Source organism: Pollicipes pollicipes, unplaced genomic scaffold (genome assembly GCF_011947565.3).
Source record: "Pollicipes pollicipes isolate AB1234 unplaced genomic scaffold, Ppol_2.1 Scaffold_2555;HRSCAF=2994_pilon_pilon_pilon, whole genome shotgun sequence".
NCBI lineage: Eukaryota > Metazoa > Arthropoda > Thecostraca > Pollicipedomorpha > Pollicipedidae > Pollicipes > Pollicipes pollicipes.
This window is the reverse complement of record NW_023596136.1, coordinates 14,722,842-14,738,277: the sequence shown is the minus strand read 5'-3', so window position 1 is coordinate 14,738,277 and position 15,436 is coordinate 14,722,842. Positions and strand designations below refer to the sequence as shown.

Here is a 15,436-nt window from a genome sequence, read left to right as displayed (position 1 = left end):
CCACGACGTTTGGACGGCGTCTCTCCACCTCGTCCGCGCGCCGGTATCAGCCGATAACGACGTCTTATTGAGGGACGTCCGTCCGCGCGGAATGTCCGCCCGTCGACTCCGCCGCCGGCCGGAATGCGGAATGACCGTCCAAATCCAGCCGCGTGATTTGTGTGTTTCATTTTCCATTTTTCACGCGGGAAGGTGATGCGACTCCACCGGCTTGAGAGCTCGGTCAGACCACCGGTCATCGGTCACGGCGGACGCTGCCGACGCAGGCAGCATGGCTGACCTGGCGGCGGATCGGGTCCAGGCTGTGTGCAGTGGTGCACTGAAGCCAGGGCCCCGGCCTGCTCACCCTTGGCTGCTTGTGCTTACTGGCCGGGCTCGTCCAAAGACCTCTGGTCAAAATACATGTCGACATCCGTTTTAAAATTGCTATTCAGCGTCTCTCACGGTTACATTTTTCGTTTGGTTATTGACCTTTGGAAAAAAAACCAGATGATTGACATCGAGATCGAAAAATATTTTCGTGCATCACAACTACAACATTCCTTGTGTGCGCAGATCCTTTGCACCTTACATGTTTATATATATATATATATATATATATATATATATATATATATATACATGTGTGTTGCATTAACCTCGTGTCATCCTCGCCGCGCTGACCCGTGGTTGCCCCCGCCCATGACAGAGACAGCAAGCTGGTGCACCTGTTTCGTGAGGCGATGGGGTCCCTGACCTGCCAGACGACGATTGTGGCGCACGTGAGCACGGACGCGGCGCTCTACGCCGAGACGCTCACCACCGTTCAGCTGGCCAGCAGAATACACAGAATGCGACGGCGGCGCATCAAGGTACGACGGTCGGCGTGCGACCGCGCATCTTCGCGGACGTTCGGGGCAGGGCCCCTGGGGACGCCCGTGGGGGGCTGCAGGGAAGGAGAGCCGACCCTCGTGTTGTCCGCTCCCTGCCCGGAGGAATTGTGTGGTTAAAGAGGGATTTAGGGGGATTTGCGAGCTTTGGAAGTAAATGTGGGCTTTGTTTCCTGCACACGCCCATTGGGAATTCGATCCGAAAGAGAATGGGGATTTTGATGGATTGTAACGACAATGGGGAACACGATAGCTGCTGTCGATCACGGGTCTTCGTGTTCGATCATCGAAGTGCCTTCGATTCATAACCATGAAAGTCAGAGCTCAATGCACGTTCAGTTCTATCTGTTCATCCGTTTTATGAAGAATAAATCGAAATGGCTTTTTCGCCCATTCCGTGGAGCTCCTCGTATGCTAAAACCCAGGCTCCCCAGGGCTGCCCAATGGAACGGGCGGTCGATTGTCAAACGTCCGTTTTCATAAAGCCATCTGGTCGGTCGCCCTGATATTGGATTGGGTTACTGCCAAGATGCATTATGTTGATGTCTATTGTTATGGTGGCGGCTGTTGTGTTTGACGCGCAGCGCGTGCAAGACAATCATGTTTGGGTACTTCACCCATGCTGACTTAGTTTGAGCTCGTGGTGGTTGCCCTTGACCTCCTACTTCATTTTGTGCTGACCTGCTGCTGGCCTCTAGTTGACTTGTGGATGGCCTCTTGACAACCTTCCGCTGATTTGCTAACCTCTTCCTGGCCCCTGCTGTCCTTCGTGACCCGGAGACCTGTCAACTTATGACGATCCCTGCCGGCCTGTTGACGACCTTCCGCTGATTTGCTAACCTCTTCCTGGCCCCTGCTGTCCTTCATGACCCGAAGACCTGTCAACTTATGATGATCCCTGCCGACCTGTTGACGACCTTCCGCTGATTTGCTTTCCTCTTGCTGTCCTGTTGTCCCTCGCTGGCCCCTGCCGACCTCTTGTGAACCTGGAAATCTTCTGCTGACCTGCCGAGTCTCCCTGGACTCTGGCTGACCTCCGCCTGACCTCTGCGTCTGCAGCCGCACGGCTCGTCCGGCTCGGGCGGCTCTGCCGAGGAGAACCGGCAGGCGCGACTGCGCAGCTCTGGCGAGGAGTCGTCGGGCCGCTCCTCCTCGGACGTCGACCCGTCCAGCTCCGAGCAGTCGGCCGACACCGTCATCTACCTGGGCCCGGGCGCCGACGAGTGCACCGACGGCGAGCACCCGCCCGTCTACATCCCCAGCCTGACCAGCGACAACCGCGCCGCCATGAGCAAGGTACGCCCGGCGCGCGCGCGGCGACGGCGGGCAGCCATGAGCAACTATTAGATGGGAATAGAGGAACGCAAACTATTGGATGAAAATTGATGAAAACGGCGGTGGCAGCGCACGGTAGACCCACCGTGCATTGCCCGACCATGGTTCTCTCCCACCTGCAGGCACTGAAGGGGTCCAGTGCGGAGGGGGGCAAGTGTCGGAGTCCGGCGCGGACTCACAGCAGCTCATCGACGCCGACGCACCGGCCGGCGGCGACGGCAGCAGCGCCCTTCTCCCCGCAGCACCGGACCCTCGACAAGCTGACCGGCGCCGTGCCCAAGAGCCCCCAGGTCGGTGTCCAGCGCTCGCGCTAGTCGGTCTCTCGACATTGCATGATACGGGCCTCAGCGTTGATGCGAGTTCCCACCGGCGTTCCAGCTGTGGCGTCCAGCTGTTGCGTGCTGCGGTCTGAGTTACTCTGAGCTCATGTCGCACTCGTGGACAAGGCTTCCTTGTCCAATGGTGACGCCCTTGAGCTCTGCTGAGAACACAGACCACTTTCTCGCGTGGGCAACCAAGGGCCACATGGGACACATCCGGCAGCCGGAGGTTGTGGTTAGCGTGTTTGTGTTGGCGCTGGCCGCGGTCCCTGGCGGCATCTGTGTACGGTCCCCTGTCGCGTCATTGAGATGAATGAGTGGGCGAGTAGCGCTGAGCTCGGTGTCGGGGCTGGTGGTGCGCGCGTGCGTGGCGTGATTACCGTGAGGTGATACGAATGATCGCATTTGCCGGGGGTCATGCTTTACCAGTCCAGCAGCAATCCGGTTAGATGGAGTGAATGCTTGAGGGAGTTGCTGGACATTTTGCTTCTGGGCATTGGTTCTTACAAGGCAGTCGGGCATGCCAATCACCTCTGACTGTCGACAAAGGCTGTTTCCTTTGCATTTGATCGCCACGAATCACTCAGGGCGTCCAATATCTACTGTTATACTGCCCCCACCCGGTCCTTGACCTCGAGCGGCTGACCCCTGACCGTCATCGGCTGACCCGTGACCTCTGCCGCGCAGGTGAAGCGGAAGGGTCACGAGGCGCGCCACGCCGCTGGGCCCGAGAAGGTAGCGCCGGCTGGTGCGACGCCTCAGGAACAGTGGATCGACGGACCACGCTTTTCCCGCTCCCGTATAGCCGAGGCGCAGAAGATCAAGACCCGGCAGGAAACGTGGATCGACGGCCCATCGGGAGGCGCCCGGGCGCCGGCAACGGCGTCTCTTACGCCAGCGGCGGCGGCGGCGGCCGGGGCTATCCCGAAGACGGGCCGTCCGGCGGCCGGCCGCGCCGCGCCGCCGCCCATCCAGGGCTACGGCTTCATGGACGATCACAAGAAGTCGATGATCACGCGCTGGGTGGAGCACCAGATCGAGGCCGTCTCCACCAAGAAGCGCACCAAGTCGGAAGAGACCGCCCACCGCGCCGGTCAGTACAAGGAGCTGACCCAATTCAAGACGCAGGACGACGAGCCGGTCGAGGCCAAGATCATGACGCAGTTCAAGACGCAAGACTCGAGCGGAGAGAGCAGCCCCCTGCCGGAGCGGCACGCTCGGCCGGCCGCCGCCAGGAAGGGCTCCCCGGAGGCGTCCAGCACCCTGCCCAGACCGGTCAGTCAAGTGCCGCGGCGTCCGATGCGCGTCACGGCAGGAGACCGACGATCGTGGCTCCCGTTTGACTGGAGATTGTTTGAGTTTTCTTTCCTCGATCACTGACTCCAGCTGCATTTGTCAATGTTCATTATCCATCCATGGTTGTCAGAGGCTTTTAAGGATGTGCGATTGTGCATGCACTCTTATCGGAGCAGAAGACGTGAGGTTATCGTAGAAGTTTTTCATCTTGCTTAGTATTTAGTTCAAATTTAATGGAAGCGAATAACCAAGGCAGTTGACGCGCCCATGTTCCATAACTATGACTAGTAGATGACTTATGTAAGTTATAGTATATATATATATATATATATATATATATATATATATATATATATATATCGCCGCCTATGGCTCCAACTTACGTTTTTTCACCTTCCCTTCCCCAGAAAACGCGCGGTTCTTCCGCGGAGAAGGAGTCGTCGCCCCCTCTGGCGGCGGAGAAGCCAAAGGTCGCGCCGATACCCAGCGACGTCACGCCACCGGCTCCGTCCATCGGCCTTGAGGCCACACCCTCTCTGGACGAGATTTGCGCTCAGTGCGAGCAGCTGGTGGACGTGCTGACTCAGGAGAATGACGTCAAACGGCCGCCGGCTGGCCGGAAAGTGTCGCCGCCAGATGGCAGGAGCTCCGCACCGCCAGAGGGCAGGGAGATGGCCGACGCGGCACAGAATACGGGTGAGATGATCGTGCATGCATTGCGCAGAGATTCAGTGGTGCATTAGTGAAGTCTGTCAGTGACTTTTACTTGTTGTGGCATAGGCTACGATGATGCTTCTTTTGCTAGCGTAAAGGCTGGTAACGTAAAAAACGAACCATAGGTGCTATGCAACAAAAAATGGTTTTCGTTCTCAGTAGCGACGCTCTTAGATCACGGCTTGGTTTCCCTCCCCCAAATCTGTTCAGGCTGTTTTGCCTCACCATCGGAAGTATAAGGTCCGCCCCTACGCACTCCGTCGCGGCTTAAGAGCCGCTGCCCCACGCAGCCACGGCTGCCGTCCCGCGCAACCTCGGTTGCCGCTTGACCCGCCCGTTCGCTCGCCAGAGGACGCCGACAGTCTGGCGGAAGATTGCTCGGAGCCGGGCCGCCAGCCTTCGAGCTCGTCCAGCTCGGACGTGGCCAGGGGCGAGATCATCGAAGTGGAGGAGCGCGACGAGCCGGTGCCCATGACCGACTCGTGCCTGCAGGTAAGTAGCTCGCCTCAGCGGCTGAAGATGGGACACTTTCAGAGTCGGCGTGGTTCGCGCAGAGCTAAACGTGTCTTTGTGATCTTGCTAGCTGATTTTCGGAAAGTTTTAGTGCATGTAGTAGTTCATCCATATCTTGTATTGTATATATTGACATGTCCTGCGCTTCAGACTATGCTTGTCCGAACTCCTACATTATGGGAATTCGTACAGCAAAGCACACAATCGTTCTCGCAGAAACTTAGTCTTCCACGAGGTGTTGGCGGTTAAATATCGTTCCGTCTACTGTGGTTATTTTTAGCACGTTTCCGGTATGTGATACTAGCTGTCTCCGCGAGATGTCAGGTCATTGATGGCAGGCATGGGTCGTAGCTTTCGCCCTCCGTTCCTGAGACGCGACAATGTCGGTATCCCTGTCAGGTGACGGAAGAGGACATTGCTCGCTGTATGGGCATCATCACCAAGCCGCTGCTGCTGCCGCCGCCGGATCTGGACGAGAACGGTCATCCGCTGCGGGCGCTGAGTGAGGAGAACCTGACTTACGCCTCGAGCTTCTCAGGTCAGCACCGGTATCCTTTCGTAAGTCTGCTGAAAGCCGACCCACCTATATGACGCCACTCAGATCCGATCGAAGCGATCTGGGGAAGGCGACGGGCCCCTGAAGTCATTTTCATGCGGTGCTGTCTGTCACTGGCAGCCGGGTGTGTTTCTACTGCGATTCCGGTTTGGAGATCAGACAAGCTGTATTGAGCTCACCTGGTCCAATTTAAGCAATACAGCCCCACCAACATACACCAAAGTGCATATACGGACTGTTTGTGTGCTGAGGGCGGCCTGAGCGCGTCTCGACCTGCCTTGGCTCACGGACCCGGCGGCCGGCAGACATGTACACGCTGCGGGGCGGCTCGGACTGTGAGCCGCTGTACGACGAGCCCGGGCTCGGCGCCAACCCGCTCAGCACGCTAGAGATCCCCGACTACGGCAAACTGTGCGACGACCTCAGCCTCACCAACCAGCGGCTGGACGGCATCAGTCGGTGAGAACATCACACACTCACCGGGGCGCTTACCAGCGATCTGATGCGACCAGCACTGGGCCGTAACAGTTCAAGTGGGCTCAAGAGCTGCGAGTGTTTCGGTGCAGATCAGTGCAGCAGAACTGGCCGTGGCCTATTCAAATTTCCGATGATTTGTTCAGATCGTCACAGCAACCCGACTGACTAGCCCACTTGTCACGCTGTGTACGATGGTCCGGGCTTGCAAAGCGATCGGCGCCGCGCGCCTTCCCCAACTGACGACCGGAGCTGATAGCGAACCGGGCGCGACTCACGGAGGTGCCGCGCCGCCCTGACCCGGCCCGCGCGCGCAGGCTGCACGACTTCTACCGCGACCTGGCGTCGCAGCCGCCGCCGCCGCCGCAGCCGACCCCGCTCATCTCTGAGCTGTTGTTCGGTGGCGACCGGAGCGAGACCAACAGCGTGTGCAGCGAGCCGGTGAGGCCGGTGGCCTGCCAGCACTGTAAGACGCTCAAGAAAACCGACTCGCTGCGACACGGCAACTACGTCAAGAGCATCAAGGACTGGCTGGCGCTGTTGCCGGACCTGGAGAGTGAAGGTGGGCGCGGGTGCGCGGTGGTTCGGTGGCGATGGCGTCGCGCCGGACTCGTTGGTCCTGCGTGTATGAACCCTCAGTTATCAGGTTTGTTGTGTGCTCAGTCGGCGTTGTTGCATGGTCGTGTCTGAAACTGGGTTTTTATGAGTTTTTCTCCAGACGAAGTCTTAGATGCGATGCAAGTCTATGATTTATTCGAATAGTGCTCAGAAACTGATTCGCGTCATGTTGCATTTGGATGCCCCGGACATGGACTTGTATCAAACACCAGTAAACATAATGCGGGTACATATCGCACCATGGAACATATCCAGTTTTACCGCTCGTTGTACTTGTTCCTCCTCCCTGTTAGTCATCCCCGCGACGACTGACCCAGCCCAATCTCTGCAGCCGAAGAGTACATCTGTGATAACTGCCGGCGCAAACAGAACGAGGAGCTGGACCAGCTGGGAGACGACTTCGAGATCCAGAGCGACATCACGCCGTACCTGCCGACCTTCTCCAACCTCTCGTCGCTGCGCCACCCGGACGGTGCCTCCAACCCCAACCTCTCCAAGCACGCCAGCTTGGTGCTGGACGAGGAGCTGTCCCTGCCGCCGCCGCCGCAGCCGCCAGTGGTGGCGCCACCGGCGCACCTTGACGAGCGCCTCCCGGGCAACGGCGCCTCGGGCTCGGACGAGGACACGTCGAGTGGCGCCGCCCGCCAGCTGAAGGGCCTGACGGAGGCGGTGGTGATGGTGGCTGGCCGCGTCGACCCGGCCCCACCGCCGGAAACCGTGCCGCAGGAGCTTGACGAGAGGCAGGTGGCGGGTCGACCGCGCTCGCGCGCCGAGCAGCTCTCCCCGGTCAAGACCAAGGGCAGCAAGCTGGGCCGTCTGTTCGGCAAGGGCCGGAGCGTGTCGCGCAGCCCCTCCAAGCTGGCCAAGGGCCGGTACGTGAGCGCCGAGGTGACGGGCTCCATCTGCTCGCCGCGCTACCCAGAGCGCGGCCTCAAAAAGGACAAGAAGGCGGAGAAGAAGGCGACCGAGGAGAGGAAGAGCAAATCGAAGGAGCGCAAGCCGCGCAGCGACTCGGCCTCGTCGGGTGCCGATGTGGCCAAGCCGCGCCTCGATCGGTCCGCCTCGCTGGTGCAGCCGCGGACGGCGCGGGCCGAGAAGGCTCTGCGCTGCGTCGAAGAGCAGCCCGACTGGGCGCGCAGCATCAAGAGGGAGAAGTATAACTTCACTTGCGACACGACGCTGCCGGCCTTCCTGCCGAACGTCTCCAGTGGCTACGACAGCGGCAACGACTCAGGCATCGGCCTGCGCAAGTCCCAGAAGAAGCGGAAGGCGGCCGAAAGCTCCGGCTACGAGAGCGTACTGCCGCCCAGTGAGTGCTCCAGCCTCGAGTCGAGCCAGGAGTCGGAGGAGGAGCCGCGCCTCAACAAGAAGAACGGCCAGGTCCAGGCCGGTGAGTTGATCACCCATTACTATAGACACTGGCTGGCAGCTGCCTAGACTAGATAGCTGCGGTTTAGCGTTTTGCTGCTGCTGCGCACTGACGCGTTTGCACGTGGCGACACTGCGGCCCAGTGGTCACCTATGGTATGTGCGATGACGGCATTGTGGCGCTGGTGAGCCAACCCTGAATACGGCTTCGTACCGTAGCTGGCTGTGTATACTCGCGAGCGACGGTGCCGGTTGCCGTGATGGCCTCTGCTGCCGTGTAGTCTGAGACCTCAGCCGCCGCAGCTGACTCTCCCCCCCCCCCCCCCCGCCCCCTCTCCGCCGGGCAGGGTCGCCGGCGCACAAGGCCGGCACGCGGCCGGGCTCCGACGGCCGGCACTCGCTGTCACGCCACTCTCGCCCCGGCGAGCGCCAGCACGGTCACGACAGCCTGCGGGCCGAGATCACCGCCAAGGTCGGTGCGCTCGCGCTCAGCTGACGGACTGGGTGCAGTGTGATGTCGCACTGGCGGTGGGCAGCATCGAACCCTCAGTACGCGCTGGGTACTTCTTGCGGCGTTAGTGTCGGGATTTGAGAGTTATTGACGGACTTTGCGTGTGGTGAGTGCCTGAGGCGTTGTGCGTGCTGTTTTGCCCGCCTTTGCAGACGTTTAAAGATATGGTGTTTGTGTCAAAATTAGGTTTTTGTACACTTGAGGGTTTTCAGAACAGACCCCTTCATATATCGGATGTTGTTGCTCTGCGGCGTCTAACGGGGGCTCCGTACGCGCAGGCGGCTGCCAAGAAGACCTGGGCCCCCGGCATTCCAGTCTTCTCCCGGCTGTGGCACCGGAAGCCCAAGCTTCCGCCCAACGGGCCGCCGCCCTGATCACGTGACCCGAGGGACGCCGCTGCCGCGACCCGAGACCGGGCCAGGCGAGCGCGGCGGTCACGGCTTCCTCTAGTCGCTTGGTGTCCGGCGCTGTGCTTGGCTCAGCGGAGAGGACTGTGGCGGGCCGGGCGGGCTCAGATGGGCCGGACGACGCGCGGCAGGCGCTCCGCATCAGGTACGCAGCGGTGACTGCCGGCAGGCGGAGCGCGGCCGCTTCGCGAAGCCGCGGCTGCTGTGGATCAGGTACGCAGCGGTGACTGCCGGCAGGCGAAGCGCGGCCGCTTCTCGAAGCCGCGGCTGCTGTGGCTGCTGGACCGTCTATTTTACGAATGGCTGGCGCAGATTTGTACAGTGTTAAGCTTCGGCAGTGATCTCTTTATTAGTCATCGATAATGCAACGATGGCTTTTGTTTATTCGGGATGTCCTTGGTGCGTTCGCAGTCGTGTAGTCTTCGGTTGGTTCATTTTGTTTGAATTGATTTTGAAGCCAGGCATGCGGTGCAGCATCGGCTGAGCACGACAACCGACGGGCTTCTGGACGCGTGTATGTACCGACATGATGATGTAGTATTTATAATTTTCTATTTTGTACATAACCTGGATCGAATAAATAATGCTTATTACCCGCCAATCACCGCGGTTTCCCTCGTGTTTGGAATCGACTCGGCAAAACGACCCTGAGGTGACAAGGGCATTGCAGAACCTGAAGGCAATGCGACTTATAATGTCTATCTATCGGTGTCAAACTTTGGACATGCTCAAGCTGCTCCAGGAGTCTCAGAACTATAAGACTCAACAGGAGCTTTGTGCCTTCGAGTCATTGAGCATGCATGATAACAACCGGTTCGCTTTAGGTACTAGCTCCAAACAGAAACGAGTCATTGTCACATGTTACGGAAATTACATGACATCATGTCAATATTAAAATGAGAAGAAAGTACGTCATCGTGAGATGGGTGGAGCCGTTGAGCCTAAGCCAACCACAGAGAGCAAGATCACCTTGCAATCCCGGGACAGTGTGATGCAGCAGTCGGTTGGTGTTGCGCTGAGGGCAACTTTTTGAAGGACGTATGGGCTCACATTGCAGATGATGTGCAGCTAAGGTCCCCGCGGAATAGATATGGTGGAAGAACGGATATGGCAGTTATCTGGTTGCCAAATGTCTGGGTTTGCACGGCGGCGATCCTAGTAGGTGCCCATAATCCAACTGGCGGCTGGTTGATGCAATAGCGGGCCACTCGACCGAGGATGAGTCACTTGGCCGAGGGGGAGGGGTCCGCGGGGTGGTTGTGTGGCTTATGGACGGCGGTTGGCATATGGCCACAAAGTGGACTGTTTGATGGCGTTAAGTGAATTTTGTCACATTGACGCAGTGAAGGCATCCGTACCGGTATCCGTATCCGTATTGGAAGTGTCGGCAGGGGTCCAGCAGATGTTTCGGTGCATCTGCCACCCAGCTTAGTTGTCCGGGATGTCGTTGAAAGTCCCCGGGATGCATTAGTCCGGCGCCGGGAGCCAAGGCTGGTTAGTCGCAGAGGCAAAGTAACGGACGATCATGGCCGACAGCTAGTCGTGTTTGATTTCGAGCAGATGCTTCGCAACATCTCCCAGCAAGCGTCCCGAACACTGCGGTGTGGAACCATGCATGCATATTCCACGATGGTGCTTCTCACAAAACAAATACGACCACCAAAATTGGCAAAAGACGGGCTCGTTGGCATCGACTTGAGCTTGAAAGTTGCAACTGTTACGAGCATACCTACAATAGCTACAGCTCAAAAAGTTCCAATGATACAACGCACGTTCGTACCAGGCATCGCGTTTTTTGGCGCATTCGGTTTTCGAGCGCCTGACTGGGACGAAGGCATATCCAACGGCAAAACCAAAGGTGCCCTCTCGCACATCCGACGAAAGAATGCACATCCAGTCTTCCAACGTTACAGCCGCAGAGTAGAGCCCGTCTCCACATGGCTCTGGCAGAGTGAGAAATAAAGCCCCAATCATTGTCTTTAACCACAGCATGGCCGGACCGGGGCCCCACAGCGGGATCGTCTCGAGCCTGGCGAGGTCTCAGGGTCGCACCAGCAGCACGCGGCAAACGCACCTCACTCCACTACGCATCACAGAAGCCAGGCGTTCCTACGTTACAGTCACGCACCGGCACAATTCTTAGAGGTACGTTATGCACGTCAGATCTAACGTTCAACACGTGACGTACGTAGAGCGTGACTGACCCCTGGCGCGCATATGACCTTTCTCCAGGCCACCGCCGCCGGGTATGCAACACTTCTGTGGTCCTCAGGCTCACGCGGGCTGGGCGCCTGGCCAGGCGATGACTGCCGTTCCGTGACACGCCCTGCGCCGAGGCCAGTCGGCGTGCGCGGCTGCCGTTCCGACTGCCGTTCCGTGGCACGCCCTCCGCCGAGGCCAGCCGGCGTGCGCGGCTGCCGTTCCGACTGCCGTTCCGTGGCACGCCCCCCGCCGAGGCCAATCGGAGTGCGCAGCTCCGCCGCACCCAGTGTCCGCGCCGCAACCGCCGCAACATGCCGGAGCCGCACACTGGGGGAGCAGCACACCGCACCACAGCTGCCGACCCGTCCCGCCGGCCAGCCGGTCGCTGTGGGTAGACCGGCACAAGAAGGGCGGGGAGGGCGGGAAACCGTGCGGGGAGCGTGGGGACGGCGGGGAATCGCATGGGGAGGGTAGGGAGCCGCGCGGGGAGGGCGGGGACGGCGGGGAGCTGCGCGGGAAGGGTCGAGAGCCGCGCGGGGAGGGTAGGGAAGGTGGGGAGCCGCACGGGGAGGGCGGGAAGCCGTGCGGGGAGGGTAGGGAGCCGCACGGAGAGGGCGGGAGCCGCGCGGGGAGGGCAGGGAGGGTGGGGAGTCGCGCGGGAAGGGTGGGGAGCTGTGCGGAGGTCGGTCACACGTCGCGTCGGGGCGGCCGGTCGGCGACTGCAGCCGTGACCCGGGCCCGGTCACGCCGGCCCGCCCAGTTCGCCGCGCACCGCGCTGTCGGCCAGGATCGAGTCGGCCACGTCCACCGGGTCCTCGGCGAACACGGGCACCTGGTCGGCCGCGCCGTCCGCCTCTTCCAGCTGGCACAGCAGCGAGTCGTTCTCGTATGTCGGGAAGAAGTACTGCGGTTGGTCCCACACGGCCGGCTCCGGTAAGGCAAAGTGGCCGGCCTCTCTCATGTGCGCGAGCAGGAGTTGGCGCGAGGCGAAGCTCTCCTGGCAGAACATGCAGGTGCGCTCCACCACCTGGCGACGGATGAAGTTCACCAGCTTCACCTGCTGGTAGAAGGAGAGCCGCAGGCGCGTCTTCAGCTCGCAGAAGTCAAACGCATGCTCGGCCGCCATGTGCGCCGGTAGCGCGTCCACGTCCGTGGTGGAAAAGTCGCAGAAGAGGCAGACGGCGCCGTTGGCCGGCGGCTCCTCCCAGTCGGACCAGTCCTCGTCCGAGCGGCGCTCGTCGAACCCGGTCGGCGGCTCCTCGTCGCGCTCCTCCTGCAACTCGACCCAGCTCTTGCCGAACTCCAGGTAGTTGATGACGTAGAACCTATCAAACTCCTTGTTGGCCGGGTTGATAGCCTTGTGCTGCTTCTTGCGCATGTGCTCTTTGAGCGTGGCGCGGTCCTTGAACGCGCCGTCGCAGAAGAGACAGCGCAACCGCTCCAGTTTCGCCTCGATCAAGTCCACGAACTCGGGGCCGAATACGATGTTATCCGGCCTGCCCACGCTGAAGTTGTGGTCCTTGGCCATGTGGTCGAAGAACCCTGCTAGTCGCCCGACGTACTGCTGCCGACAGAAGAGACAGCCGCGCCGGAAGTCAACCATGGCGCGCTCCTCCGCCTGGCGCGCCAGCACGCGCTCCAGCTGGCACCGCTGCAGCCGCTCGCGCAGCAGCCGGTCCTCCTCCAGCTTGGGCGAGAGCAGGAAGTACTCCTCGGATGGCTCGGCGTCGCGCGGGCCCGTGTTGGTCAGCACGGTGAAACAGTACTCGCGCAGGCCGCCGGCGGTCAGCCGTGGCGCCCAGTACGCGCAGTACTCGTCCAGCTCGGCCACCAGCGCCAGATCGGCCACTACCAGCCGGTGCTCGGCCAGCAGGTGGCGCGCCAGCTCGTCGCGGCCGAGCGGCGGTGTGAACTCGGCCGTGCAGCACAGGCATGGCACGGCCGCCGGCGCGGCCGGCTCGCGCGGCGCCGACGGGAACGAGAGCGACGCCACGCCGCCGTCGCCGTCGAACCGCTGGTCCACCAGCCGGTCGGAGGCCATAGCGGCAGGCGCGCAGCCCGGCCGGCCTGCCGATTGGAGATGGGGTTAAGTTGCGCGCACCCTACCCGGCATTGCCCCTGTGGAGCGCTTGTTAGCGCAACGACGGCTGAACTGCACAGCTGGGCATTGGTGGTGCTGAGGAGCTGCTCACCATTGACAACTGAAGAGAATTCGCCGTGATTTGAACACATTTTACACACGATGCGGTGAAAACAGACAACACGACATGCACGGACGACGCACCACGAACTATTTTGAATGTCAAAGTATATATGGGCCAAATGGAGTACCATAACCATGCCTGCTCCTCAGCCCAGATAGGCATTCAGGCAAATGTGGATGTAGCTAGTGATGGCCTTTCCATTCTGCTGCATTCACCACATCACATCGGCTTTTACTCAATCATATTTTAGGTCTCCAGTGAAAGTTTAAGGTACTTTGGGAACACCCTTCGCCAACAGATTTTATGTTGTGCTGCAAGATGTTTCACAATATTTACACCCACGCAGGTTCAGGTGTCAACTGATAAATGTGATTTTGCTTGTTAATCATGCCACATTTTCCTTTGCAGAGATCTCAGATTAAGTCAGAACCCTTTGACTGTAAGGGTTTCCGAGCTCAGCGCCGATGCTCGGCAGTGGTTGCTAAGCGAGCCCTGACACCACCCCTGTTCAATGGCAGAATCTGGCAGCAAAAGTTTGACATACTGCAAAGCCCTGCAAAATCTATCACACCTCATTACGTCACTTGACATTGAGTGCGGCTGTTGCCCCCAGTCACAGGCCATCCCAGTAAGTAAAAATAGTGAAAGCCTAAGTGGGCTTGCACCTGCCCAGCTGCTGGTGGGTGAGTCTGCACACAGCCACTCAGATAAACTGAGCTATCAGAGCTGATGTTAAACAGACTGATGTGACTCCTGCTCCACTGAATACACAAGTACTCAATACAACCTATCCAAGCAAATAACAGAATGAAGATGATTCTGAAGGCCAGCATGTGGTTCTCAGATCATACAATTCATCACACATTGCAAATGAACAAAGCAGGTCTGTCAAGGTTTTGCTTTGGTCATTTGGAATTTTAACCTAAACTTAAACCCTTAAGTATGTTATGAGCAGTGAATAGTCAAGCTGACACATCATTCAACAGAAATTGCACCTCATTTTTAAAGGATGTGACCCATCCACCAGGAGCTAAATAACTAATGATAAGATGTGTGAGGACTTATGGCTTGATTTTAGCATGATTTCATGATCAAAACAAAAAATGCAGGGATAGTTGTGGAACACAAGGGATATTGATGCAAAAATTTAAGAACACCAAAGGTCAGGAGCACAGTATCACAAAATGGGTTGGGCAAGGGGCTGCACAGTCAGAAATGATGCAAACTACCCCAAAATAGGCTAAAAATAAGTTTCTCCCCAGATTTGGCCCACCTTCTTCTCAAGCACAGGGGTGGGGGCTGGAGCCCCTCAACTTAATAGTGGACTAAACCCCTTTCACAGGTTTAGTCTTTCACAGAAAAATATATCATCACCTCAAAACATGTGGATTGCAGTTCTTACCAAGACATTGCAAGAACTCTGTTTATAATTTATTAAACTTAGGTCTATCTTTTTTGTTTTTCCACAGATGAGCAAACATCTTTCATGTAACAAATATAATTTTGTCTACTTAATCCAGTTGTTCAATTTTGTTCATGCCATACTTTAATGCTATGACACAACCTTAGCCAAGAACAGATTTTGGTGCCACATATCAATATTAAATGCAGAAAATGACTGCAATACAAATACAAATCCAGCAGAAATTTAAAGCCAAGGGCAGTCAGCAAGCTACTTCATACATAACTTATCCCCCTTTCACTGCCAGTTTTCAAATCTCAGAAACATTTTGAGAGTTAACCCTGTTTGTGTACTGATCTCTGCATAAACAAGGTATCATAACAAAGAAAGCATGGGGACTAATTCACACCATTGCCCATGCTCACCACCATGCTCAAGTCATACCTGGAAAAACAATATGTGGTGTTTTTTTCACAGATCACACTAATCACACATTTCCACACAAACTAAACATTTTCCTGGCTCTTTTCTGAGGAATAGGGCCATTTGCTACTGCCATGTATATATGCAAGATGCTCCCCACCAATGTACTCAACAATCTATGTGAGAAAAAACGCCCTAGGCTTTATCATATAGATGTGATTTAA

General features: G+C 57.9%; 2 protein-coding genes across 2 annotated transcripts in view; one reads left to right on the top strand and one right to left on the bottom strand.

Annotated features, from left to right (window-relative positions):
- Window positions 1-11,622, top strand: part of LOC119103364 (kinesin-like protein CG14535) — a 51,026-nt gene extending 39,404 nt beyond the window's left edge. The window contains exons 8-19 of the mRNA XM_037226879.1: window positions 689-851; window positions 1,929-2,165; window positions 2,327-2,494; window positions 3,212-3,799; window positions 4,228-4,516; window positions 4,884-5,026; window positions 5,447-5,585; window positions 5,909-6,062; window positions 6,395-6,639; window positions 7,027-8,085; window positions 8,411-8,535; window positions 8,853-11,622. Of these exons, the coding sequence (XP_037082774.1) occupies window positions 689-851; window positions 1,929-2,165; window positions 2,327-2,494; window positions 3,212-3,799; window positions 4,228-4,516; window positions 4,884-5,026; window positions 5,447-5,585; window positions 5,909-6,062; window positions 6,395-6,639; window positions 7,027-8,085; window positions 8,411-8,535; window positions 8,853-8,948 (3,406 nt within the window). The 3' untranslated portion in view covers window positions 8,949-11,622. The remainder of the gene's footprint in view (window positions 1-688; window positions 852-1,928; window positions 2,166-2,326; window positions 2,495-3,211; window positions 3,800-4,227; window positions 4,517-4,883; window positions 5,027-5,446; window positions 5,586-5,908; window positions 6,063-6,394; window positions 6,640-7,026; window positions 8,086-8,410; window positions 8,536-8,852) is intronic.
- Window positions 11,623-11,765: 143 nt separating this feature from the next.
- Window positions 11,766-15,436, bottom strand: part of LOC119098440 (zinc finger protein 277) — a 33,391-nt gene continuing 29,720 nt past the window's right edge. Inside the window, exon 3 of the mRNA XM_037221361.1 lies at window positions 11,766-13,132. Within this exon, the coding sequence (XP_037077256.1) occupies window positions 11,926-13,132 (1,207 nt within the window). The 3' untranslated portion in view covers window positions 11,766-11,925. The remainder of the gene's footprint in view (window positions 13,133-15,436) is intronic.